This window comes from Pararge aegeria, chromosome 12 (genome assembly GCF_905163445.1).
Source record: "Pararge aegeria chromosome 12, ilParAegt1.1, whole genome shotgun sequence".
In the NCBI taxonomy this organism is placed as follows: Eukaryota; Metazoa; Arthropoda; class Insecta; order Lepidoptera; family Nymphalidae; genus Pararge; species Pararge aegeria.
Genome location: NC_053191.1, coordinates 17,855,362 through 17,883,109, shown reverse-complemented (window position 1 = coordinate 17,883,109; position 27,748 = coordinate 17,855,362). Strand labels below are relative to the sequence as shown.

The following is a 27,748-nucleotide window of genomic DNA, read 5'->3' as shown; positions in this document are numbered from 1 at the left end:
CCACAGAAAATAAACCTTATGTTTGCCCACAGATAATAAACCTTTTGGTGTGCTTACAGAAAATAGGAGTGCCCCTCGAGGCGCAAGTGAGAGTGCAGCTCAACATAAAAGTGGACAGGGCCCCTAACATCAGAGTCAACAATATCCACAAATTCCCGGACATGATGTTTCCAGTAATGTGGGCACAAGAGGTAAAGAACAATCTAGAAGAGCTTTTTGTAGTAGTATTAGAGCTTTATGTGATAAAGCTCGTGCGGGGAAATACAACCACCATGTTTATTTCTGCCGCTAAACAGCATTGTTCCATTGCGGAGTTCCAGTCTGAATGGCGTCGTTGCCGGCAATTACAGGCAATTATTACTATAAAAAATAAGAAACTGCTCTTCAACCGGTTTCTGGTACGAGTACATGTACATTGTAGGTACACGAAAAAAATAAGAAAGCAAGCCCGCGTGCTTGTTTCGCCCCTACGTTTGCTGCCTGACGCGATGCTTAATGTAAGATTAGAAAACGAGCGGACAATCAACCCCGTCAATGCTCGAATGAGCAAAATGTTATTTTAACAATTTATTTTTATTTTGTTATTTGTTTTCAGGGAATGGACAGTGTATCTACATCTATTTGGCGATGGATATGGCTGGGCACCACATTTGGGCCGATCGCCGCCGCCGTCATTTCCTACTCCTTAATAATCATCGGTCTTGCCATATTAATAAATGTTTTCATCAAAGCGTACAAAAGTTTTGTCATCGGGCAAAACTCACTAGAGTTTGTCGAGTTAGGAAGGGAAACCATTAGGCGTGGATCGACTTTAATAATAAACAGTTCAAAGATAATTAACAATGGTAAGGACGCCTCGTACCAACCTTTAAACAAATCTAGCAAAACTAAATATGACCTAAATAAGTCGTTTATTTCCACACCAAGAGGTAGTAAGGAGGAGAAACTACAAGAACTTAACTTTATCAATAAAACGGAAAACTTAAGTTCGAGTATAGACGAACTTAAATTAATATTAAACAGGGATTTAGTTAAATCCCATTTTTTGGAGGCGGAGAGAGAATCGCTCATTCGTTCTGACAACACTTTTATAATGTCAGAACATAGAAGGAGTAGAGTGTTTCAGGACTATAAAATACCGGAGGACTATTATTGATGTGTTAATTAATGTTTTAAGTGTAGTTTAGCTGTTTGGTTGCAACGGCTGAAATGTGAAATAGTGAATTTTGGTCATCTGAATATCTGACTCTAGGACGGAAAGGGTTAAATTTGTTATTTTTGTCTTACTTTCTATTATTTCCCCAAGCTCAATTTTACCAGGTTGGTAAAAGTTTCAAGGTGAAAGCAAAAACCTACTGGGGATTCCTCTTATTCCAAGTATTTTTTATGTACTTAATTTTTGATGATTAAAATTATGGTAGCTAAAAGTAGGTTATAGGTTGCGCTAAACTTCTTTTTCACCCTAAGTTTGCCGACCCAGCAAAGCTTTAAAAAGGTAACTTCAATATGAAGTCATCGTTCAGAAGTTTTTCACAACCTATACCAAGTAGTATTAAGTAATCTAGTATTATCGGTGGTAATGTTAGATAACTAATTAATAAACAGTCTTTGTACATAAAGTACGTTCATATGGAAATTTCCAAGTGCCGTTATTTTTGATCGTGATCACATTCACATTTCAGCAATTAAGTAGCATCTGGATAAAACTAGGTAAGTAGGTAAGTTAATGCACATTTAAGCTATCCGCAACAAACTTGTTGGAAATTTCTACGTGAACAAGCTTTACATTTCCAAAGATGTTAATAATATGTTATTATGTAATTCTGTATGAAATTTGTGAGTTTTATTTCACATTAGTTCATGAGCTACTCCATGGTTTTTGTAACATTATGTTTTAATAATTATTATAAAAATTTAGATTAATTTATTAAACAAAACATTAAAGTTACCCAGTCTACCAATGTATAACAATATGTACAATTTATAATACTAAAGATCTTGGGTATATAGGCTAAAGATGTTGAATAAGGTATACATTTACATTAACAACGAAACAACGCTGAATCAGACGAGTAGTTGGGTGAAAACTGTATCCTCTATCTCTACAGATAGGTTGGTCAGATATGTTTTCAGTTTTAGTACTTGATTTTTAATTATTGCATTGTGTAACAGTTATACAACTTACAGCGAATTACCTGCGCACACGCATGACGAGTTTGTACAGATTCTATGCAATGCAATGCGTTGGTCAATAGACAGCCTCAATCGCGGTGCTGGGAAAACACTGACGGTTTCAGTTTTCTTACCATCTTAAAGTGGTATTATAATATACTATCTTAGGTTTTTAATGTGCAACGATATATTATTTTCGATAAAGGGCATTTTATTTTGACTTTGCGCAAATTTAAAGGACGTGACAATGTTTTAAATGATTTCTGAGTTGCGCAGAGCAATTTCTATTAACAATAGACTAGTTGACGTAACATTGAAATTAACGAAAATGGTTGCTCAAAAGTTTTGAAATATTTGTTAAACCAGACTTTTCTAAGTATATGTTGTCTTGTTTAACAAAAGTTCGTGTATTTTTAAATTAAAGTCATGGGAAAATTTTGCTCAATTTTTGTACTACGGGACCATTGCTTGGGACTTTTAGATTTTAAGTGTGACGTAAGGAGGTGGTATTAACTATGTCTTTACTTTATTGTATTGTTTGTGGCTCTGCTGATTTTTTTGAATATTTGACATTGTCCTTTAGAGCTTAATGAATACTTTTACGTTCCGCCCATTTTTTCTTTGCTCGATAAAAAGTACATAGCACTACGGCTGGTTCCTGATCCTGCCTAACTAGGCAGGATGAGGAACCAGCCGTAGTGAGCTAGATTTGTAAAATGAATTTATTTCAAATGAAACCTGATTGGTCACCACGCCTGCGGGGATTTCCGGCCTACGAGGATTCAAATTTCTAACCGTTTTTAAAAAAGCAAGAATTTTTCTATATTCTAAATAATAACTTTATTCTAATTAATAACACTTTTACACATTTAAATCTTTTCGTACTGTAACTTTGACAGTCAACCCAAAATTAAGTTTTATCTCTGGAAAGTTGTTTGTCTGTCTGTGTTTTAAAAAAAACGGGAAATAATGAGAAACAATATTAAAGTTTGCCATAGATAAGCACATACCATGGATACTACGTTTCTAAAGAAGTTATAGAATCCCATTTTCCAACGACGCATTTCGTTTCGCACAAAACAAGATTTTTTAACTGTGCTACGTTCACCTATAGATATCAAGTAATTATATGCTAGGTACCTAACTATTACTATAATAATAAATGCCACAAACTCTATAATGATGTAATTAAAATAAAAAGCTCATATTAAGCTTTAAAAAAGAAGACTTCTTACTAACATTAGTAATAGATATCTGATATTATTTGATTTACGGCCAGGTGTAAACGGTCAATAAGTATCGAGAACTATTAAGTGTCATAAATATTAACACCGGTTTAACTGGTGTATATTCAGTTTAAGCAGGTACCTACACAAATCGGATAACTAAATGGACACATTTAAAATTGGTGCACTCCTTTCCCCTATTTTTTTTATGGAAAGATATACAACTTTTACACATAATATAAAGATTGGACCTGTAAAATTAGGTAATAAAAGTTGTATAGGTACAAGAGAATTGGCACAATTCAATCCTTTTTAATTTTTTTTTTATAATTAAACAATATCACTATTAATTTCAAAATCCGTTCTCTGGTAAGAACAAATCCAAAACCTACCATAGGTCATTAAGCTCTGCTTCTTTTTTCTGAGAAATTTTGATAAAACGACATTGACAGGTTAAAAATGTAGTTCTATCCTTTATATTATCTTCCTTGTAGAAGAAGATAGCTACTTTTAGATTTGTCACTTCAGTTTCGTTTCGAGGCTTCCGTCAGGAAAATTAGCACCACGCGATATTTATTGACCGTTCGAACTTGCCTAAATGGGGTAGGCTGTTTTGGGTCACAGCCGGTACATTTTACGTGAATACATCGTTTGGGTTTTAAGATATTGTAGAAAGTTCGCAATATAGTAGATCGTAGACCGCAGTTATAGTGCGTTTAGGAATCCGAAAGTGGCATTAGTGCCAATTCCAACGGACTGGCACTTCAATTATATATCGATGGCCAATTCTATTGTATACAAATTACAAACTAAACTAAATTGACAGATCAAAAAGTAGTGCTGTCACAGTGTCTGTAGTGAAACAGGACAGCGCTATTTTTAGACCTGTCTATTAAACTTTATTGAACTTAATGCAAAGGGTGTTTGGAATGATATAAACAAGATGGCTTCGTTTTTACGGATAGAGGGACAGCGAAGAAGTATTCACGTAAAAGTGCCTAATACCATTCCAGTTTGTTTAAGAAAGGGTAGTACGGTTATTTACTATATAAGTGCCTAATGTGAAATGGTTAAACATTGTAAATATTGAAATTAAGGTTGCAATTTTGTATTCGATAACTTGTTTATAATAAAAAATGTAAACACTAAACGGTTTTTTTTTTAATTTACACCCGCCTCAAGTTCAATAGAATGCTTAGGCCATTCGAATGACGATTCGTTGTTGTCTGCGTTCGTTGGCCGGGGACACTATTTTAAAATAAATATCTGTACTTTAGCAATTTTGCTGAACTGAAAGTTAGACTATAAGATCAATCAATAATAACGATAGTAAACAATCACTAAAAGCTATGGAGGGTAGAGGTAAGGAGAGTCATCTTATATGGGAGAAAAGTTGAAAAAGTGTCCAGTTGTTGCGCTAAATAACAGTTCAAAAATCCTCCACAATGGCGCTGGTGGATGCACAGGGTATGGTATGAATGTAGCAATCGTAGATGAATTGAAGTATGCTGAGTTAAAAAATTTCATCATCATTATCGACTAAAGTAGTTAATTATTGAGAATTTCAACAACTTACGTTGTACAAAATATTGTGGTAAATATAACCTTACTTCCTTGTTTATTTTTCAAGCCTACTCTAACAATATTTATATTTGGCGCTTCTTTTAAGAGTTACCTTGATGCAAATGTGGCGCCATCCTAATTTAATACATTTTGACGAAACTTTTTCATATACACAGATGATCCTCCTTACCTCTACCCTCCATAATCTCGTTAAATACCTCTGACGAATGATTATTACCAGTAATTAACGCGGATTACCTTAGAAAACCTGATTCATTAATAGCATGCATTTGTATAAAAATTTTATTGCTCAGGTAGAGAACTGTTTGGCCCCAGATTATTTTTGACATCAGCTTTGAAAGTGAATGATGTCGTCTGTACAGTGAGGGACCATTAGGTTAACAGATCTATGTACAGAATTGGACATACATCGGTGCAAATGGAGATGATATTCAGAAATCAGAGAAGTGAAGAATAATTCAGGTATCAGACAGTCCTCCATTCAATCTGTCCGGGGAATTATACTGGCGCATTTTCTGGTCCAGTGCTGCTCTGCCTAGGCATCTTCTAATAAACTTTGCATAGTTCTCAGAAGCTGAATTATAATTATCATTAGGAATTATAGGAATAGTAATAAAACACACATTTGGCATGCGAAAAAGATTATATTTTGCAGCGAACTGTACATGATCTTGTATCGAGGGGATTTTTCGAAGTTTTTAACTATATTCGAAATACTTACCCACAAAAAGAGAATGATACCATAATGTAGTGAGTACTTTAGAAGTAACGAGGAAACAGACAAGCGTATACACAAACAACCAATGCTTTTCTCGTTTAAATACTGACAGTACTTTTTTATTTTGTAGAGTAAGGGTGCCCCTTGTTCCCACAAATGGGAAATCTCACAGAAATCTGGCAACACTGTCTAATTACGGAAATTAAATAATAGTACGTAGCACATGGCTTCTATTCATTTAGTTAGCAATATTTAAATTAAGATAATTTATAAAACTGAAAACAATATGCAAGACATTACTCTCATCATTATGAAACATTGATCAAAATGTGAGCACGATATAAGAACGTTTTAAAATTTCGATTAAAAATTTCGACAAATCCCGCGATAGTTCGTAAAAATAGAAAAAAAAATCATATAGCGAGACTGTTTTTATTGACTAGTAAATTATTATGCCTTAATTATAATTAATAGGTATAATTAATCAACTTGAAACGTTATTCTAAAAGCGTTTTTTATCATCTATGGTATACTACACTGGACATTTCTTATCAGGACATATGAGATGAATTGCTAGATACAGTTCGCCCGGCCTAGCTGCAAGTATCAAAGGTTAATACTGTTTTTTCAGGCATTTTGTTGTATGAACATATGACCTGATGTTGCTTCCCCGTTGCTAAATATTGCCAGCTCTCCGATTAACGTAACAAATAGGAAAGGGAGATATGGTATCTTTCCTTACTACTTATTAAATCGAACATAAAGTTGTCGACGACACTTTATACATCGATTTAGGACGATCCTATATTTATTTTAAATTCATGATATTTTTGCTACGTTAGTTTGGTCAGGCATGTTTTGTGAGCAACTTATAAGATGAATGTTTTTTTTGACAATTGTCAATTTTAACTTTTATTAATTTTATTATGGAATTATTTATTAATCGACAGCCATTTCGGCTCCGGGTTCTAGCTTATTTGAATATAATTGTTAACTATTTTACAATGTTGCCAGCGTTTTGTCATCTATGAATTTATTTAAAGCCCTTATTTTAAAACGTATTACGTATATTCACACGGAATAAAATAACTTTAGCCGTCTTACTCTCTTTTTAAATTAATTTATATTAAAATGGCGCAGTTCATATCATATGTCTTTTTTATGCATACTCGATGAAAATCTGCCTTGAAATTAAAAAGAATGATTTCACACAATGTAGGGAAAATTTTATGTACACAATATAAGAATTTAAATAAATATCAGTTATATAAAGGGGCTGAATTAAAATATATAGATAACTTTTAAATTTTATTTAAGGTGACTATAAATATTGTCCACTTAAATTTAGTAAGTACATCGTTTTTAATGATAAGGCAGATGATACTTAATTTTAAAATAATTTATCACTAAGGGCGTAAATATAAATGCTACTTTTACATCAAACACATGAAATTTCTCAAATAAAAGGTTATAAAATAATATGTTATTCATACATATTATTTTTGAGATGGTACTTTTAATGAGAGTGCGATACTAAAAGTAGCATGTTATGATTCGGCCCTTCCATATTTACTAGATACAGACGAATTAAAAATTATTATAAAAAAATCTTATATTTCACTTTAAAAATTACGTATATCCGTTTCTTCGTATAACAGACGATTATACCGACATTTTTATGTATAATTTATATATTTTAACCACGTTAACAATTAAAATTAATTATACAATTATTTATTGCTAAAACTTAGCGTAAATAACACATATATGATAAATAAGACGAACTTATTTTTTAGTTATTAAAAATCACAGATAAAATTAAAAAGTCAACGTGGTCCAATAGTATGCGAGTATATGAAAATGTGATAGGTATTATAATGTGATTATTTTGTGTTGTTTCTAAAATCTTTATTTCGAAATAATACATCTGTTCCGTTCCGTAGGTAGAAAAAAACTTTTCTATTTCAAAATAATTTCAATTCCATATGTTTACATTCATAGATATAAAAATGTCGGTACCCTAAATACTAAAACCTATATGCTACTTTCACAGAAATCGATAATAGGCCAAAAATCTAAGTAAAACTTTAACAAAAATATCTCTTACTCTATATATTAATACAGTTCTTTTCTTAAATACAAAATCATGGAAGATACGAAGCTTGAATCTTAATATATTACTTCGCCGATCCCGAATAATGAAGCAGGGAAATCCTATCTCAGTCGTATACTCCATTTATTATATATATATACAGTATTTTTTAAACAACCTATTTTCCGTTGCTGCATGATTAAAAAATAATAAAAAAAGAAAACCGTTTTAATTTTATTTATGAATACATGTATATATGAAGGTATAAAATATTTTTAATAAATGATAAATTTAGAACAAAAAGAAGAAATAACCTACAATTTTTAAACACTTTGAAGGAGTGCCTTTGTTGCCACAGATTACAGTTCGTGTATACTAACAACTTCACTAACTTCAAGAATTATTATATTATTATTTTAGTATAGTATTATAGTATTAGTGTGTGTAATTATTTAGATTATTCATGGAAAGTATATTTTCAAAAATAGAAAAAACAAATTGGGTTTAAAAGTATATTTAATAAGTAAAAAAAGAGTTATTTTAAAACATATTTTCAACTAAAAAGTTATAAAGAAAACTGGCATCAATTCCAAGTGACTTTATTATTTTTTAATTGTTATACCTTGCTTCATTATAAGGAATCGGGGATGTTTACGATCACTGGGGTTGCCATATACATAGCTTAAACTGCCCAATCTTCATCAAAAATTGTAGCGAAATCATATGAGGTTCCTCGTTTCAACTTTTTGATAGATCGTTCCGTTTATATTATGAAAGGCATAAACCTACATTGATGTTGCATGAGTTTTGGTAGTTATATAATATGTATGTGAGATAGTTAATTAGTTTCAAGTTTCTTACACTATGACTTCGAATTCGTAACACACTGGGTTTTGTGATCACGCTTGAAGTATTTCATTACAAATTTGGCGTCATAAAATTAACCTCGGGCATTTGTTACGATTTTAATGTCATGAAAATGCTTGGGTAGCAGCAAACACCGAGATAAGTATTAATGCTAATTATTTAAATCCAGACCGAAAACTGTTCTAAGTATTTTTTTTATATTATTAGGTACGTTAAATGATTTATTGATTATATTTATTGATTTTTTTTGTAATACCCATTCAAAGTTTACGCAAAATAACCGTAAATTATTGTTCGTTTTAAGTAGATACATTATAATTTCGTATTATTGCTATTCGTAAATTTGACTGTTGATAGCACAATTATTATTATCGAATATTGAAAAATACGCTTACAATTAAAATACTTAAGAAAATCGATATCGATTTCCGTTAATCGAATACTGCGAATTGTTTTTTAAAATTTACATCTAAATTTAAAATTTTCCGATATTATATACTTTCTGCGTATACAGGTTTTGAATCGAATAGGTTTCTTGAGTATACATTTTTTTTACTTGAATCGTATAATTTGATCGTATAGCCCTTTAAAAGTACATAAAAATCATAAACAAATAGAATAAGAATGAAATCACCCTCTTTTCTTTCTTTTTAATCTCAGTTTATGTGACTGCACTGATCACACTAGCAATCGTAGAGTAGCGAAACACTGACATCCAAGTAAAATGGACCTTCCTTTTTGGAAAATGGAAATTCCTTAGTTGTACAACTCAAGTTTGTCTATTTCAACGTTTGTAAAATAGGTAAAACAGAAAGTACGACTTTAAAACTAAGTACATAAGGTCTCTTTTACTATGACATAGTGTTTCGATACTAAAAAACCGATTCTAAGATTATGGTAGTGGGAATGTCACGGAAATCCAACTCGAGAGGTCACGGGACCTAGTAAAAGTGGCGATACCCTTTTTCGTATTCTACATGTTTATGCTACGATAATTCTTAAACTAGTATGGCGGCTGTAAAAAGAAATTAAAATAATAATATGAGTATATTAACTTATTTTTACAAATAAATACAATTTGTCTATGGACGGTATTGTCTATAGTTTTTTTTTTGTGGTAAAAAATATTCTTATTCTATTTCATTTTGCTCAGTCGGTGAAGGTTGAAAAACAAAACTACATTATTCACAACCGGTTACGAAAATTGACGACGCATACATATTATGAAGATGACACTAAAATATTGCGATTTTAAAGCTGTTGAATAAACCATAAATAGGGTAATTTTTTAACTATGGCAACATTATCATTTTTACAGATTGTAATTTTACAATTTCTGGACTACTCACATTATCTAAAACTAAGCATTAATAAATACAAAAAAATAATCCATTTTGTTTTTCGTAAGAAATTTTTCTTGTGAGTTCGGACTTTTGTTATTACATATTGGTAAACATAAATATCACTGGATTATATAATAGCACTTCTAAGCATAAATGATAATGAAGCCACAATTTCTCACTCATAAGAATAATATAAAACTCAATCCACATTTGAAGAAATTAGTTTCTAAATATATCTTTTTTATACTGAAAACAGATAAAAGCATTCAAAGTTTTTTATAGAATTATAAAGAAAGCGAACAGTGTACATTTTTCACCTTATGTGTGACATTGCTGTTTGTTATAAAAGTATACTGTTCAAATACCATTGAAATTCTCTTTTACGGCTTGTAGTCCGCGCTACAGCAATTATACCACTCTAATAGAGTTTGCGAACTTAGGTTCAGTTGATCTCTGTTTATGGAGTTTTTACACCTATATCAAACATCAACGTATTAAAAGGAAAACAAGGTACACTATTCTATAAATATAAATACACAACGACTTTTTTCTCGCTATAAAATGGCTTCTATTCATAAATAGGTGATTTGATTGGTTGTATTAAGAAACACCCTCACCCATCACTCTCAGCGACAAATAGACACTTGATTGGATTAACATCATTTTTTAATATTGTTGCCATGTTAACGAAAACTGAAACCATACATGGTTTCAGTTCTGAACATGTTTCTAAAATTTTAAGTCGGTCTTTTCATGGATTTGACGATATTTTAAAGATTTTTTTTAACTTATTATTGCATTTAGGCCGTCTGAAATAGAAATTAAATAAAAGAAAATACGATAATGACCAAAAAAAGCAATGTCAACTTCAAAGCGTACGCAAGCAGCTGTTTCTTTTTTTTTTAGATTTTCAAATAGATGCCACAACACGGTCAAATATTATAGAATTAAAGTGGTATCTATTTAAAAAAAATATTATTCCATTTGATTTATTTTATCAATAAACACGTACTTTGTGTTATAAACAACAGAGATGCTATCCAAAACATCCATTCATAAAGAAAATCTCTATTTTTTATGTGTTTCGCTTTGTTTTTCGAACTTGCACACATTAAAACCAAAAAATATTAATATAATGATACAAGTTAGTAAAAATAGAGTATAAATACATACCACATACTCTTTTCTTAGTATATTTATCAGTAGAAACTTTTTTTTTAACAGGTTGAGACGTAAAAAAAGTCGCAGTGTACAAAGAAATAACAGATAATAAAAAGCGTCTATAATAATTAATGTAAGTTTAAAATAGTGAGGTATGTTTACGTATACAGGTTTCTATACTAACTTATGTCCTATGGTATACACAGTTTTGTCTTTTTAACGTTCTTGTTGAAGTTCTGTCATGTGTCGCGCTGTCTTTCTCGCTCTTTCGTGCGCTGGAAGAAGATAGAAAATAATATAACGACCTTCGTAGCGCTTAGTGAAAGCAAAAATATACTATCATAACTTTCATATCTATGAAACATTATAATTATTATTTATTTAATGATTATCATTATCATATCAACCCTTTACCGGCCCACTAAAGGGCACGGGCCTCCTCCCACAGTGAAAAGAGGTTAAGGCCGTAGTCCACCACGCTGGCCCAGTGCGGATTGGTGGACTCCACAAACCTTTAAGAGCATTATGGGTTAATGAACATACTACATGGATTAATTAACATACTATTAAGTGAAATTAATATTACATCAATATTAATTTTCCTTAATATTCCGTTAAGCAAAAACTGCCACTTAAGAAACCCTCCTCCTTTTGCATATAGATAGCTTTTATTCGGAGATCGACATGATATAGAATTTTGAGTTTATTTTTTATATTTAGCTCCCGCGGGATTTAAAAAAAATCTATGTTACACGTACATGTCAAGAAGCATAGGGCGGATAAGAATAATGTATGTTTTTTTATGCAAAAATCTATAATAGATATCGCTATTACACTTTAGAAAAAAAAAATTATCCTGTTTATTGAAAAAAAATATTATTTATTATGGTTTTATTAGTTTCATAATAAGGATTTTTTTTGCGCCTATCTGCCTAAATAACAAGTACCTATATATTTTAACTAGCTAGGTTAGAGCGAAAGACAAATTTCTTAAATTGTAAGTGCGCCACTGGCTTACTAAGGTTGGGAACCCCCCATGTACTAAACAACTACAATCGAAAACTCCGCTCAACTTTAAACGTTTTTTCGCGAGTCACACATGCATGCGACAAGTTTTCGACACGCATTCGACACGCATTCGACCCGCGTTCGACACGCATTCGAAACGCATGCGTGCGCGGCACGCACTCTGAGTGTAATGGCCTTTACTGGTTACAGCGTATCTCTCACCTCAGTGCATGGGCTGCTGGAGCGGCGGGTAGCTGGCGTGCTCACTGGACTCCTCGCCCTGCGACTCGTGCTCGTCCGCCGAGTGCTCACCCTCCTGCTCCTCATCTTCAGACGACGAGAGGAGACCTGCGGAGAGAAGAGAAAGAGAAACACTTTATTGTACACCGAGATACATATATGAAAACGTATCTCTTTTAAAGTGAAAGTCAAATATTTCTTTATTCAAATATGATGCCCATAGATGTCACTTTTGATGCGTACATTACATGTAAAATATGACATAGAAGTGAGTTGATGGCGATAACTAAATTCGTCAACTTAAAACTAAAGCTACGAGGGTTCCTCACGCGCCCTGGTCTAAGAAGAAGCTCACAACAAACTTAGCCTAACTTATTTTTATTTGTTATCACCATCTTACATTGTTTCAAACTATTAAAGAAGCAACCTGGTTAGAGCAATAATTTACACCCAGGCATTTTTATCGTTGATACTATCCGTAGTCCTTAATACTATAACAGGACTTTTCTATAAGCTTACGTTTAATACTAACTTTGAACTTTTTTAGAGACACCTCCAAGACATTTGGATTTTATTATCCCTTTATATGACAAACCCCCGTTGGCCGTTGGCCTTTAGACCAGAAGTCGACTGTTATATATATATCTAAGATGATGAATGAAGCTAGTTAAATGATTTGACGACCTCCGTGGCGCAACGGTGAGCTCTATGAATTTGACTTATATTATGACGGAGGTCCGTCCGGGTTTCGATTCCCGGCCGGGCCAATTTGGGAATTTATTATTTCTGATTTTTTTCTGGTCTGGTCTGGTGGGAGGCTTTGGCCGTTACCACCCACCCTACCGACAAAGGCGTCCCGCTAAAAGATTTAGTGTTCCGGTGCGATGTCGCGTATAAACCAATTAGGCGTATGACTACCATTCACCCTAACACCGCTGCCATCTTAGACTGCATCATCAGTCAGATGCCAGTCAAGGGCTAACTTGTAGTGGAAGAAAAAAAAGTCTTACCAGCGGTGAACTGCGGGTTGGTAAGGGCATCGGTCCAGTACCTCTTGCTTATCGATGAGCCGTTTTTACTTTTCTTACCGCCCGCTGGAAATAAATATTTAATTGCGTTTGAATTTTATTCGTTTACTTATATAATTTAACTAACTTTTCTAAGCTAGGGGCGTTTTAAGCAATTAAACATCACTTCCTTCGTTACGTTGGGGTGTCACCAGGGGGTGCAAATAAATGCAAATATAATTTTAAACTAATTTAAAAAATTTAAAAATTACTATATAAAACCACCAATTCTTTTAATTCTTCTCCTTTAGCATTTCTAGGCTTTTAGGTGCCAAATCAGCGCGTTGTATTTCGCCAATGTCACGTACAATTGCAAGAAAGCTATAACTAAATATGTTATTACTGATTGACGTTAGATCAAAAAGTGATAATTCTACACCTCGCATTTGAGCCGTATTGACGTCAGTGAAACCAGGTCACCTCAAATAGGTCTGTGGGTCGTGGCTGACAGCGCGATGTATAGAGATTATATATGTATACATACATATTTAGGTATATAATAATATATATATTATATTTCTTAAATATAGTTCAAACACGATAATAATATGGGATTTGATTCAGATTCTGGCCGTGACATCAAACTTGAAATACAAGATGATCACGTGCCTCCGCAGTCCCGTCGTTACCAAGATTGATGAAACTGGGTCGAAATATCGACAAATCCCATAATATTATCATAGTATATTCCCGTTGAACTAAATTTGAGAAATGTTGATTAACCATAAAACCTTTAGGTAGATTATAATATCTATAAATATAAAAATCAATGCCACTTTTCGTTGTAATTTTATAACTCAAGAACGGGCTCACCTATGAAAAACAAATGTTTTTTTGTACTATTAAATGGATAGTTTATGTGAAGTTTGCACAAAATCCGTTGAGCGATGATTTATCACATTTTTGTAACTAATAAATTCAATAAATGGCGGATCACCTTGTATTATTTATATAAATAAATAACAGTCACCCCCGCAAACGTTACCTGGTTTGTCCTGGCAGTCCAGCATGGGCTGTAAGATGCGCCGGCGCGCGTTGATGAACCAGTTGTTGACCTGCAGTAGAGTCAGCCGCGTCTGCGCCGCGAGCGATCTCTTCTCCTCCTCCGTCGGGTACGGGTGCTGGAACCGGGAGAAGAGTCAAAGTCAAGGTCAAAGTCAAATATTTCATTATTCAAATAGGCACATAGATGGCACTTTTGATTCGTACATGACACATAATGTGTACATAGTAGTGAGTAGTGATGGCGATAACTACAATCGTACACTTAAAACTAAAGCTAAGAGGGTTCCAAACACGCCCTGGTCTTAGAAGGAGCCCACAACAAACTAAGCCGGGTGTTCTTTTTGTTATTACCATCATTGTCATGTGATAATATTTAAGAGCAATAGGTCACACCAATGCTTTTTTATCGTTTACGTAATCCTTTATTCTATAATAGAACTTTTCTAAAATCTTTCGCTTGATGACCAACTTTTTTAGAGAAATCCCAATTATGTCCGACGGTAATTATCACGAAACAGAATGAAAGCAAACAAACATGAGAAAACCTGCATGCCTGACAGTTCTCCATCATCCATTGTTCTTCACGTTCTCAGCGGAGTGTAAAGTCCACCAATCCGCACTTAACCAGCGTGGTGGCCGGCCTAAATCCTTGTCACACTGGGAGGAGAACCGTGGGCTGCTAATGGGTCGAAATGATAATGACTATATTCCAAAAATAGGTAAATTTTTGATATAAAAACTTTTGATGTGAAACATCTATAGGCTGACTGAAACCTGATTGTTGGCGTGGCGATAGATGCCTCGGCGACGCATCGCCACGCTACATGTACTATACGTAGTCCACGTGACGTATGTGAGGATAACCTGTGTTTGAGTTATAAAAATATGGATATGTAGATTATGAATTACGCTTAACATCTTTGTGTATGTAACATGTTCAAGCAAAAAAATAATAATTAAATAAAATATTTTTAACAATAAACTATGTCTGACAGCTATAATTCGCAATAGAAAGCAAAATCACACTATGATTCTAACGCTTATCTTTTCCCTACGCCACATCTGATTTCTGTTGTAGTCTGTTCTTTTATGCATATAACTTACCTATTGAATTATAATAAATTGTAACGTACTTAATTTAATCTCATTACTGTATGCATTACATTTGTTGATATTGTGAAATATTCATACACCAACTGGTAGAATGTACTGGATTCTATAGAATATTAAAAAAACTCTATGTACCTACATTCTTGTGAATAAATTATTAGGTATTATTATTATTTAAAACAATTTCGATGTTTCACATCGGCCAGGCGTCCCGAGACAGTCCATACTTTTTTTTTTCACTACCAGATAGCCCTCGATCGTAATGTTAACTGATGCTAAGCAACGATGCAGTCTAAAATAGCACAAACCGTTAGGGGTATTTATTTATTTATTTATTTAAGAGCACTAACAACATGCATATTACACGTTTTTTAAACATAGGACACACACGAACACATGGACTGATATGCACGTCAATGACAAGTGCACATAGCATTGACAAAGCGTCATATAAACTTAATTTGCAAAAAAAAAATTTAACACAAAATTTAACTCACCGATAAATGTTCGGTGAGTTTTTTTCTAAAAGCTGTGGGTGAGTTATGGAAGATATCGATGCTAGGTATCTTTTTAGATAAATCGTTGTATTTCGCACAAATACGTATAATAGGCGCTTGTTTTCCGAGATATGGACCGGATTCCGGGGTATGGACGCGAAGTCTTACACGCTAAAATTTGGCACCAGATAAATCGACGAGTTAATAAAGGCTTAGTAATAACACTTACAACTAAATGCTGGAACAACCAGGCGCGCATAACCTGCGTGGCGTGTCGGGGCAGAACACCCCGCTTGCCACCCTCCTCTCCCTCCTCGTCCGCACCCGTGGGGGGAGGGGAGCCCGACACTGATGAGCAGGAGTTAGAATTTGTACCTGGGGAGGCGAAACACAGTCAGCATGGCAATAGTAAGGCACATTATGCGTATTTTTTCTGTCTTCTGGCTTTACACAGATCAGCCAATGTCAGGTGTTTATCTTATATACGAGTATATAAAAAAGAAAGTGTGTGGGTATGTTCCGTATAGGCTGCGAAACGGCTGGACCGATTTCAATGAAACTTTCAGGGAATCTCCGGATTGACCTGGCGAGTAATCCTTATTAGTTCGGTGACGATCGGAGCACCCATATTTTGAACTTTTGAACTGTCAAATACAGCTTTTATTTACTATGATGATATTCTATTGCTGGGTGTACATGGGTGTAGATAATGATCTTCACCCGCTCGAGAAAAGAATATAAGAGAATGAATACGGAGAGAAATAAATGATTTAATATATTAAGAAACTTAAATTAAAAATTTAATAATGTAAGTTTATTGTTTAAATAAAATAAAGCAAAATCTAGCCCGGCGAAGCGGGCTGGGTACGCTAGTGTTTGATAAAATTAAGGCAACTTAAAATATAAAACATCAGGAGAAAATAGAAACACGTCCTACACAAGTCCCGCCCAGTGTCTAACAACCTGAGGTGCAGATTGGCGCAGCCGGCAGTGACCCTGCTTTCTGAGACCAAGGCTGTGGGTTCGATTCCAACAACTGGAAAATGTTTGTTTGATGAACATGAATGTGTTTCAGTTTCTGGGTGTTTATCTGTGTTTAAAGTATTTATGTTTATTATTTATATAGATATTCATCAGTCACCTTAGTGCCCATGACACAAGCTACGTTTACTTTAGGGCTAGATGGCGATGTGTGTATAACATATTTCTTTCATATTTTCACTTACCCGTGAATGAATCCGTAGAGAGAAGTCCCGCACCAATTTGTCCAATGGGCGTTGACCCTTGGACTACTAGAGGTGCTGAAAGTAATAAAAAAAGGTATGAACTTCTGTTACACATACATATATATTAAGAGATAACTGTTACTGAGGGATAAGTGTAACAGAAAAAAAACTCATTTAACTTTCTTTTTTTAAATGTTCTATTAAATTTATGATTCTGAACTATAAAACTATTGCATAACAGTAACTTATTATAAAATTTCTGCCCTTTGATGTTCGGAAGTATCTGCTATACCCAAAAAATATATATTTCTCAGAAATTATTATAGGTTTTGTTGATATAAATTAAAAAAAATATCCCGAGACAACGTCACTCGTGACGTCATAGGCAAATAAGAGTTGAATTTCAAGTCCTTGTACCATAACAATAAGTTATTGATTTTGGTATTGATAACGCAAAACTGAGACTGAGAATTTAAAGCGGTTCAAAATTATGTTTACATAGACGTGACGTCATTCGGCGTTTCACCTTGTCATGAACACCGTTAGATTTTGCAGTTTTTTTAATTTATCGAAAATAAGTAATAGTTAAGAACATAAATAAAAATACGTTCTTCTTCATGAATTATCATGATTTGTCATTAGATTAATACAATATTTTAGCGATTCTGTATTACTATGCATATTATTGTATTAGTATTACAAAGAAATAAGACTATTTGTTTGTTACCGAATAGGCTCCGAAACCAATAGAATTTTTAACCAATAGAAGCTAAGTTATCAGGAAGTATAAAAAATTCAATAAATATTTAAAAACAAATTAGAGATCCCGATGAAATCCGTGCGCTGAGTGCTCGATTGTATACTCAGGGGGCATACTAGAACGTTATTGTCGAATGAGAGCCATCTAGTGACAAAACTTAGTACTTTGGAGAGTGTGCTCAGGAACTATTCAATCTCATCCCCTCCTCACCATTTTACCATCGCACTGCAAGTCACCGGACGGGTTTTCATCCCCATCTTGTTCGTATCCCAAAAACTCGCACGAAGCGATTTGGATCTTCGTTTCTGGCATGGCTGGGGTTTGTATCACCATTCCGAATTCCGTGTTTTCTAATTTTTACAACTTAGGTAACTTTAAAACATGAGTGGAAAAACATCCTATAGGAAAGCTCTACACTTTCCATCAGAAGAGTTTGTAGTCAAGCGCTAGTCTATTACAGTTTAGAAAAAAACGTAGGTAGAAAATCTCACACTTTCACTCGATTGTATACGACGAGGTCAGACCTTTTGAAATCCGTTTTTAAACCACTTCGATTGTATACTCACGGGGATCCCGGTGCGGGGCGAAGGGTAGGTCGGTGACGGCGGGGTACACGGGCGGGAACGCGGCCGCGCCGAGGGGTGCCGCGGGGGACTGGGGACGCAGATACAACACAGTTATGCGGGGGCAATGGTTGGAGTTAGCTGGTAACGGATTGTTTATTATGCATATACACTGGATTTTAACCGCATTACTACTAATATTATACATACAAAAATATCTCTTGGGTAGTCTTTTCCTCAAGGAGCAATAAAATTAATGTTATATTTAATGTTTCTGCGCTGTGTGTGTGCTACTTTTTGTGTTTGTGCGTTTGTTGGTCCATCATTCATAAAACAATTTCTATATTTAGAACAGTATTAAGGAAGTCGAGTCCGGATAACCTTTAAAAAATAACATGTTCATCAGCTTTTAACCTCCCACTGTCGTAGGAGAGAGCTGTAGAGAATAGTCCCACAATGCTGTTTCTATACGGATTAGCGGGCTTGAAATCTTATCATCACAGGCTAGTAATTATACCAGCTCCGTGATAACTCAGAATCAAATTGCTCGCCGAGCCGCTGGGACGGACACAATTGCCTAGCTCCCACCTGTTTGGCCCGACCCGGAAATTAAACCCAAAACCTTGTTATTCGTAGTATAACATTCTAACCACTACACCATACAGGCAGTAATACTAATAATGGAACTCTCAGAAACTCGATTTAGTCGGTTAGTTATTCGTAAATATAACTAATTTCGTTCTAGTCTCAAGTGGTTACCTATTCGACTTCGCCGGAATTTGAACATTCTTTCTATTCTCTACTGTGTGTTATTTATTCCTTCTTCTCCACCTTATTTAAAGGAAAAATTTGAATTCATTGGTCGCCCAGGTGAAGTTCACATAATTCATCTTTCTTCCACCGATCTTTCACTATTCAGGCTGTTAAGATTTGGAATGCATTGCCTTTTTAAATCCGAGAGGCACAGTCTATTACCATTTTTAAAAAACTTTTTAAAGATCATTTTTTATCGGAATCTTCGAAACTTTAACATGCCTATTCCCTTCTGTTTTGTTTGGGGTTTGACAATATTGTAAATATTTATGTATTCTTGATATTAATTCTATAGGTATATATTAATTATTAGTATTTATATATTATATTATAAATTTATTATATGTATATATTATATATATTATATATATAGGTACATATGCAAATATATATGTTTATTTATATGCACCACCTTCCTCTCTTCTTGAGCTGTGTTTAACACCTTTGGTTGCCTGGAAGAGATCGCTAAGTAGCGATAAGGCCGCCAAATTGTATATTTTTTATTTATAATTTTACTATATTATGTTTATGTGGTATACAAGTGTATTCATTCAAATATCACTACTTAATATTTACTGCTATACAAATAAGCATAATTTTTTAAAAGTTTATCTCAATTGTTATTTACCTGATATTGCGGTGAATTAGACGTGCTGGACTGGTCGTCCATCGGTCCGGATAAGTTATTATTGCTTTCAACGCCACCTGGACATAAAAGTGCCATTTACTGTGGGCTACCATTAATTTCAAATCAGTAATAAGTAATAAGTAATAAGTAATAAGTACTGATTGAATAAAAAGTAATTTGTGAAATTGAAGAGAATCTTCTCCCCTATCTCCTATTCTATTGGGTGCAGAGTCGCCATTCCAGTCAAGAATAGCAGCAATTTCCTTGCTGGAAGAAATTTAGCATCGTCTGGGTGTATTTAATACTTCATCAAAAGAATGCTGCGTTTATGCATCAACGCGGGGCAGGAACAGATTAAGTGCAGCGGCGTCTGCGCAGTCTCTATGCAGAGTCTGCATAGATCTGTGTCCTGCAGTTGTAGGTTGAACGATGGTAGTATAGTAAGAGGAATATATATACCAGCACTGTAATCCGTCCTCAAAAGGTTTTCGCTCTGCATCTTGGTCTTCAAGCAGGCGATGTACCGACCGCAGAAATCTCGACATAGCTCCTGAACCTTTTCCAGCTCAAGCAGGTGGATTCTGAGGACCTGGGGACGAAAAACATACCTATTATAAGCATCTATGGTAAAATCATCAGGCGACAGCAAGGGTGAAGATTTTTTTATTTGTCGTATTACGACTATGTATTCTGCAATTACACTTGATAGCGGCGAACCAGCTATATATCGTCGTCATCATCATCATAACAACCCATTACCGGTCCACTACTGGGCACGGGTATCCTCAGAAAGAATAGGGTTTTGGGCTGCAGCTGGCCAAGTGCTTTAAGAACATTATGTATAACTCTTAGGCATACAGGTTTTCTCGCGATGTGTTCCTTCACCGTTAAACCAAGTTATATTATATAACACAACTAAGAAATAGAATTAAAAGTAAAAAGTTTTCGTAAAATACCAGACAACCTTAGCGGTTTGTAAGTTCAATTGTGCCATGGAGTACTAAGGCGGCAAAACAAAGATTTTCAGACCTAGATGTTTGAAAACTCTTTCCCTGGTCTCATCTGCAGGGCTAGCGCGGGCAAGAAACTAAAATTATATCCCCCGATTATCCCCTATCCCCAGTGGCGTGCATTGCATATATGCAAATAAGCAGTGCATACCCTACCCTCAGGGTCTTAAAGAGCCTTCAGATAGGACCATTAAAGTTTTGTAATAAAAAAAACAATGTAAAAAATTAAGTAAAAAATATATGAAAGCGCCATCTAGTAATGAGCGGCCAAACTTCTAGGTCAATTGTCCCTAGACAGGCGACAGCGCAACCGGCGCGCGCGAGGCGTATAGCGTACAAAATAAAATCTTCTACTTCGTATTTTAATATCTAACCGTAAATGCTAATCATTTACCTTTTAAAACACGTAAAAATACCGATATTATTATTTAAATCTCATGTTATCGATTGCAGGGTAAATCAATTATTATTAATCACTCGACATATGACGCCATCTACTGTTGCATAGAAATATCAAATAAAATAATCACGCCCAAAGAAAGAATCGTTCTGCTAGATGTGTGCGTGCAAGTTAGTAGTTTGTGTCGTGTAATGTTATAATCGTGCGCTTGTACTTACAAGATTAGCATCGGTCTTGTGTGAACAGTTTCATTCATAAATTCTCTAAGTATAGGTGTCTATAAGCACTGCTTACGGAAATGGATAATCAATTACGTGTTTGATTTTTTTATGAATAAAATGATTTGCTTGGTTTGTAATTGTTGTATACTGCCATTATTCTTTTTTAGAAATAAAAATATCATTAACAAGTGTAAATACCTTACAGTGTCTTTTAAGAAAATTAAGGAACTAATATTATCAAATTAGTCTTTCGTTTTAAAAATGAGTTATGAAATCAAACGCTGTCTTAATTATGACAAATGAATAGTTTACGTTTTTCAGGAAACATTGGAAAGTGAGAAAGTTAACAATAAATATTGTTTTTATTTATTGTTTACATATCAAAGTAAAATAGCGTTCTAACCTATACTTACAAAAAAATTAAAAACATATTTTGACTAATTTCGATTGCAATGTTTTCATTGGCATATTCAATCGCCATTATTGTTTACCTTCGAACAATGCTCAATGGCGTTGGTGATAAATTAACGGTTCAAGTGCATAAATTCAGTAACTTATAAAAGTGTGAGTGATAGTTTAATGTGTTATGGTTAATTTATAGTTTATTCATTCATTTTATAATGAAAGCATATTCGTGCGGCCTTTGTTTGGGTTCAGTGTGCCTGGAAGAAGTACTTAGAGAAAACTTTAATTTCTATCCCTATATCGTAAAATTAGAAATCATTCGCAAAGAAAGGTGTGTACCAATGTTACAAATATCCCAAAAAAAAAGGTGATAAAGTAACACGTATGTTTAATAATAAATATTACGAAAACTATTCTTGGCTAAGCGGCTTTGTACACACCAATCGATTATTTTGCTTTCATTTTGTTTTATTGTCCAATATACGTAAAGTGTGGATAAAGGATATTGTGATCTTAATAATTTTCATAAAGACGCTAAAAACATGATATGTTGGAAAAAAATATTATCATCATCAGTGTGCTTAGAAAATGCTGCCGAATGGTGTGTCATAATTTTGTGACGTAAATCAGGGTATGTACTTTTATTCAATTAGCAGAAGATACACGATAGTATTAAATCAATCAAAGATATAACTTTCGTAAAGTAATTTGATTATAAACTGACATATCTAAAATCTAAATTTTACTTTATGTTTGTGTTGAACACCTTGTGCATACCCTGGGTCCAAGGGCTATGCACGCCACTGCCTATCCCCTGATAATGGATATAATTAACGTGTCCACATGCTAAAGCACGCGAATATAGAAAAGGAGCAGTTTACCCCCTTTTATTATTATAGTCGTAAAAATGTAACAGGCCCGTTTTGACATTAGTGCAAGACCATAGACTGTAACTTGGAACGAAACTGAAAGAAACAATAAAATAAAAATCAAATACATATAGTGTTTTAAAAAATACGTAATTTTTTTTGGGACGTTAAATAATATGAAAGAATATATCGCGAGTATTCTTTTTGCGCTTAATTTATAGTAAAAGCATGCAATTTATAATTGTTACGAAACGTTCCGAAAACAGTTACGTTCTCAGTCTTTTTTTTATACTAGAGCTGTAACCATTTTTTTTTACTGAATATCGAAATTAAATATTGTGTAGTAATCTTTACTGCAAAGAATGAGCTTGGTTCTCAAAGCACTGGGTTAAATGAGTCTGAGTTGATGTATCTGACCAAGCGGCACATGACTGAAGCGTCCCCGCACTGCGCAGTTTTACGTTCCTCATCTTGTAAAGTTGACTGTGCGCTCGTTAAAGTTTGATATATATTATTTATTATTAAGTTAACTTTGGCTCTTCTATTTTGGACATTAATTTAAACATAGTGATTTGACTCGATTTTAGTGTTTGTTGATATATAGAACGAACTCTGTTTCAACATGTTGAAAAGTGGACGTATAATCAACAACCAGTCACGCGTATTGGTTGTGAAGTTAAAGGAATACTTTGAACGAACGAACACTTTACAATACATAATAATATCAATCAAGTACTGATACAAACTTGAATTGATTTATCGTGAGTATCGAGTACCGAGTCTTATGGTTCCATAACTAGTTACGTCGCGATGACAAATGTCAAAACGGGCCTATTACTTTTTTACGACTATACACATATATTATTTGGATATTAGTTCCACGTGTGATCCAGTGCTCTGAGAGTTGATAAAGCTGTGGAAGAAGATAAATTTATATCCTTTCCCCGGGGATATAATGGTCTCCAGCCCATAATAGCCGAGCCGGTGGGTAACTTCGGCCTTGGTTACCACCCAAGTTAGAAGTGCGTGCCGCCTGCTGGGATTTATCGTCGCTTGAGGAACTAACCTGAATGCTCTTAATCATCAGTCCGTCGATCTCGGGGTCGTCGACGAGGAAGGGGCGGCGGTCGCGGCGTTGGTGCTGAACGAAGGCCTGCAGGTCAGCACCGAACGCGTCCGCGGCCGGCGCCTCCGCACCCGCCGTGGCCTGCTCGCAGCGCTCGAGCAGCAGGGCCAGCAGAGGGAACAGGGGGTGTCTATGGGTCGTAATACATTATACATAGATTAGACATATATATTTTTTGCATGCCATCTAAGGCGGATTGTTTGTCCCTATATTTTGTGTACCAACAATGTAAAACCAATCTGCAAATAAACGATTTGAATTTGAATTTTGAATTTGAATAGACAACGTGTAACCGAATTACGAAATAATGTTTTAGGTTACATAAGTATATTTCATAAGGAATCACCCTTTTTATAAATAAAAAAAAAGCTTTATCGCTACCTCCGACCCTTGGGCAGGACGGAGGTTATTTGGGACTCCCCACTCTAAAGGGGGTACCACGGCATGTCACTCGGTTTGGCTTTATTAGACGCCAGGGGAACATAAGGAATCACCTTGTAAGAACTATGACATCATGAAGAAGAAAAGAATCATGTTCATTTTTCCATACCAACGAATGCAAAACATTCTAAGTGTTAACTTATGACAACCCTATTGAGGATAAAAGACCGATACGCGCATAGTACCTACGCTATGCGACGCGTACCTAATAAAGTGATAGGAGTCACTAGATTTTAATTTTGCACATGTTGTTAGGTCTGGATCTGATTTCTTTCAGAAAAACTATGGCAGTGGTTTATTTAAAAACTATTAGGTTTTGGATTTCACTAGAGCTGCGAAGTATTATTTCGGTATTCATTTACATGTTGTTTAGATTTAAAATTTTAACTTTATTCTACTAGGCAAGCCTTTTCAATCCTATTGAGGGAGTTGTAAATAAAATTTAATTCGCCGTTTTGTGCCGAGTGTAGTATTTTTTTAAATCAATAATTGATGGACCAAGCTGATAGCCCATCGCCTGTAAACAGATCAATACTTCGCATGCCATGCAAGGAGTACGTCCTGCAACATGCCGCCCTGTGTCCATAAATTTGAGGCGCAGGTGTTAAGCCTCATATGCCTGTGATTACACATAGATTAGACTTTTGATGTGAAACATCATATAGACGGAGGTAAACCTGATTGTTGGCGTGGCGACATAGACCGTGGCGACGCATCGACGAATATGTGTACTATACGTAGTTCAGTTGTCGCAATTTTAAATAATTTTTTTTTTTTCGTTTTTAATAGTTTCTAACTTTTCAGTACGCTTTATCTTATTCCTGTCGTAATCTATATCGTATTTTATGCATATAATTTTTAAAAAAAAGTTTTAACGTTTTACATCTGCCAGGCGGCATCCCGTGACGGCTCACACATTATTTTTACAACTTAAGAGTCATTTATAGGCTAGTGATGACGATGCTGTGGTCAAGTCTCGAAGGCCGCACTCAACAGTCTCTTACTTGTAAACAGCTCGCTTGTCGGCCTCAAACTGCGCCTGGTCGGCGTCCGCGGCGGGCGCGCCGCCGCCCTGCATCCCGAGCGCCTTACCACCGCCACCGCATCTGTGGACAACGGGACACTTGCTGAGAAACATCCAGACAATCGTCATAGACAATGAACTATGGAGAGCTTCTCTGCTCTTCTGGAAACAGGAGGAAAGTAAAATAAGTAAGGTAGACAACGGGACAGTTGCTGAGAAACCTACAGACAACCGTCATCGACAAAAAACTATGGAGAGCTCTTCTGGAAACCGGAGGAAAGGAAAAGAAGTAAGGAAGACAACGGGTCACTAGCTGAGAAACCTCCAAACAATCGTCATAGACAAAAAACTATGGAGAGCTTCTGCTCTTCTGGAAACCGGAGGAAAGTAAAAGAAGTAAGGTAGACAACGGGTCACTAGCTGAGAAACCTCCAAACAATCATCATAGACAATAAACTATGGAGAGCTTCTGCTCTTCTGGAAACCGGAGGAAAGTAAAAGAAGTAAGGTAGACAACGGGTCACTAGCTGAGAAACCAAACAATCGTCATATTGTAACATGTTAAAAGTATGAACGCTTCATAAGTGCCTGTGATAAGGTCTACATTTTTGAATTTGATACCTGCATCAGTACAATGAAGTGATTAAAAAAAATTAAAGCAATTAAGTATAAGAGTGTAATTATTCTTAAGTATGTATGTATGTTGTAATAATACACCCCGCCAATCAGTTTCTCTAGGTTTTCCTAATCCTAGGAAGAGATCGCTACCAAGCGATAAGGACACCTTTTGCATCCTAGATAGATAGATAGATGGATAGTCTTTATTGCGCAAATTAAAAGCGAAAACACGAAATAACAAAACAATAAAAAATATATATATAAGATGCGCAAAGGCGGTCTTATCGCTTTAAGCGATCTCCTCCAGACAACCCTTTATGGTAGGTTAGGGAAAACGGGATAGTGCAACCAGTGATACAATTAAGTTAAATACATATAATTATAATATATACATACATATAAATATATATTATATATATAATATATATATACTCCTACCTTTTAATCATCCTCTTGTACCTACTGGCCAATTTTTTTTCTTAGTGCGTGTACAAATAAAGTGTATAAATATATAAATAAAGCGACCAAAATACTCAGTAATGTTTACATCTTCTTCTTCTATATATATAAAAGAGAAAGTGTGTGGGTATGTTCCATATAGGCTCCGAAACGGCTGGACCGATTACAATGAAACTTTCAGGGAATCTCCGGATTGACCTGACGAGTAATCCTGTAAAGTTTGGTGACGATCGGAGCACTCCTATTTTTGAACTGTCAAACTGTCAAATACAGCTTTTATTTACTATGATGATATTCTATTGTTGGGTGAACATGTAGATTATGATCTTCACCCGCTCGAGGGGAGAATAGAAGAGAATGAATACGGAGATAAATAAATGATTTCATATATTATGAGACTTAAATTAAAAATTTAATGATGTAAGTTTATTGTTTAAATAAAATAAAGCAAAATCTAGCCCGGGGAAGCGGAATATATACTATACATATATATTATTATTATTTTTCACACTTGGAGGTACTATCAATTTTATAAATTTTCTCAGCCCGCGATTGCCAGAGTCTGCGACATTCACTGCGACGTTCAATTCCTGTCGGTTCCGAATTTTTTATATGCATTCTAAAAATTTATAGTATTATATTGATTGTATCTCAAAATTTTAATAAATAACTCATCTATGGTTGCCTATTTCGATTCGATTCCCACAACTGGAACATGTTTGTGTGATGGACATGAATGTTTTTCAGTTTCTGGGTGATTATCTGTATATTATAAGTATTTGTGTATATTATTCATAAAAATATTCATCAGCCATCTTAGTACCCATAACACAAGCTACACTGACAGAGGCTAGATAAAGATGTGTGTATTGTCTTAGTATATTTATTTATTTATTTATTATCCTACATACCCATACTCAGAAGATTTGTTGATAGATCTAAATGCATTCCAAAAAAAGTTGGTTTAAAAAGCTGAACCCGGATATTATGTTTGAGCTGCATATTACTATACTCCGCTTCATAAGTGCCTGTGATAGGCCTACAGGAATAAATAAAATTCAAATTTAAGTAGGCCTAATTTATAAGCACTTTTGA

General features: G+C 34.6%; 2 protein-coding genes across 2 annotated transcripts in view; one reads left to right on the top strand and one right to left on the bottom strand.

The window, feature by feature from the left end:
• Nucleotides 1-4,548, top strand: part of LOC120628474 (scavenger receptor class B member 1) — a 141,008-nt gene extending 136,460 nt beyond the window's left edge. Inside the window, exons 12-13 of the mRNA XM_039896860.1 lie at nucleotides 60-191; nucleotides 596-4,548. Coding sequence (XP_039752794.1) covers nucleotides 60-191; nucleotides 596-1,156 — 693 coding nt within the window. The 3' untranslated portion in view covers nucleotides 1,157-4,548. The remainder of the gene's footprint in view (nucleotides 1-59; nucleotides 192-595) is intronic.
• Nucleotides 4,549-9,899: 5,351 nt separating this feature from the next.
• LOC120627933 (homeobox protein PKNOX2-like) overlaps nucleotides 9,900-27,748 on the bottom strand; it is a 47,653-nt gene continuing 29,804 nt past the window's right edge. Inside the window, exons 2-12 of the mRNA XM_039896059.1 lie at nucleotides 25,557-25,658; nucleotides 24,052-24,241; nucleotides 20,540-20,669; nucleotides 20,081-20,157; nucleotides 18,643-18,730; nucleotides 17,317-17,391; nucleotides 16,320-16,465; nucleotides 14,464-14,599; nucleotides 13,422-13,505; nucleotides 12,394-12,519; nucleotides 9,900-11,438 (exon numbers count right to left, since the gene is read on the bottom strand). Coding sequence (XP_039751993.1) covers nucleotides 12,395-12,519; nucleotides 13,422-13,505; nucleotides 14,464-14,599; nucleotides 16,320-16,465; nucleotides 17,317-17,391; nucleotides 18,643-18,730; nucleotides 20,081-20,157; nucleotides 20,540-20,669; nucleotides 24,052-24,241; nucleotides 25,557-25,630 — 1,125 coding nt within the window. The 5' untranslated portion in view covers nucleotides 25,631-25,658 and the 3' untranslated portion in view covers nucleotides 9,900-11,438; nucleotide 12,394. The remainder of the gene's footprint in view (nucleotides 11,439-12,393; nucleotides 12,520-13,421; nucleotides 13,506-14,463; nucleotides 14,600-16,319; nucleotides 16,466-17,316; nucleotides 17,392-18,642; nucleotides 18,731-20,080; nucleotides 20,158-20,539; nucleotides 20,670-24,051; nucleotides 24,242-25,556; nucleotides 25,659-27,748) is intronic.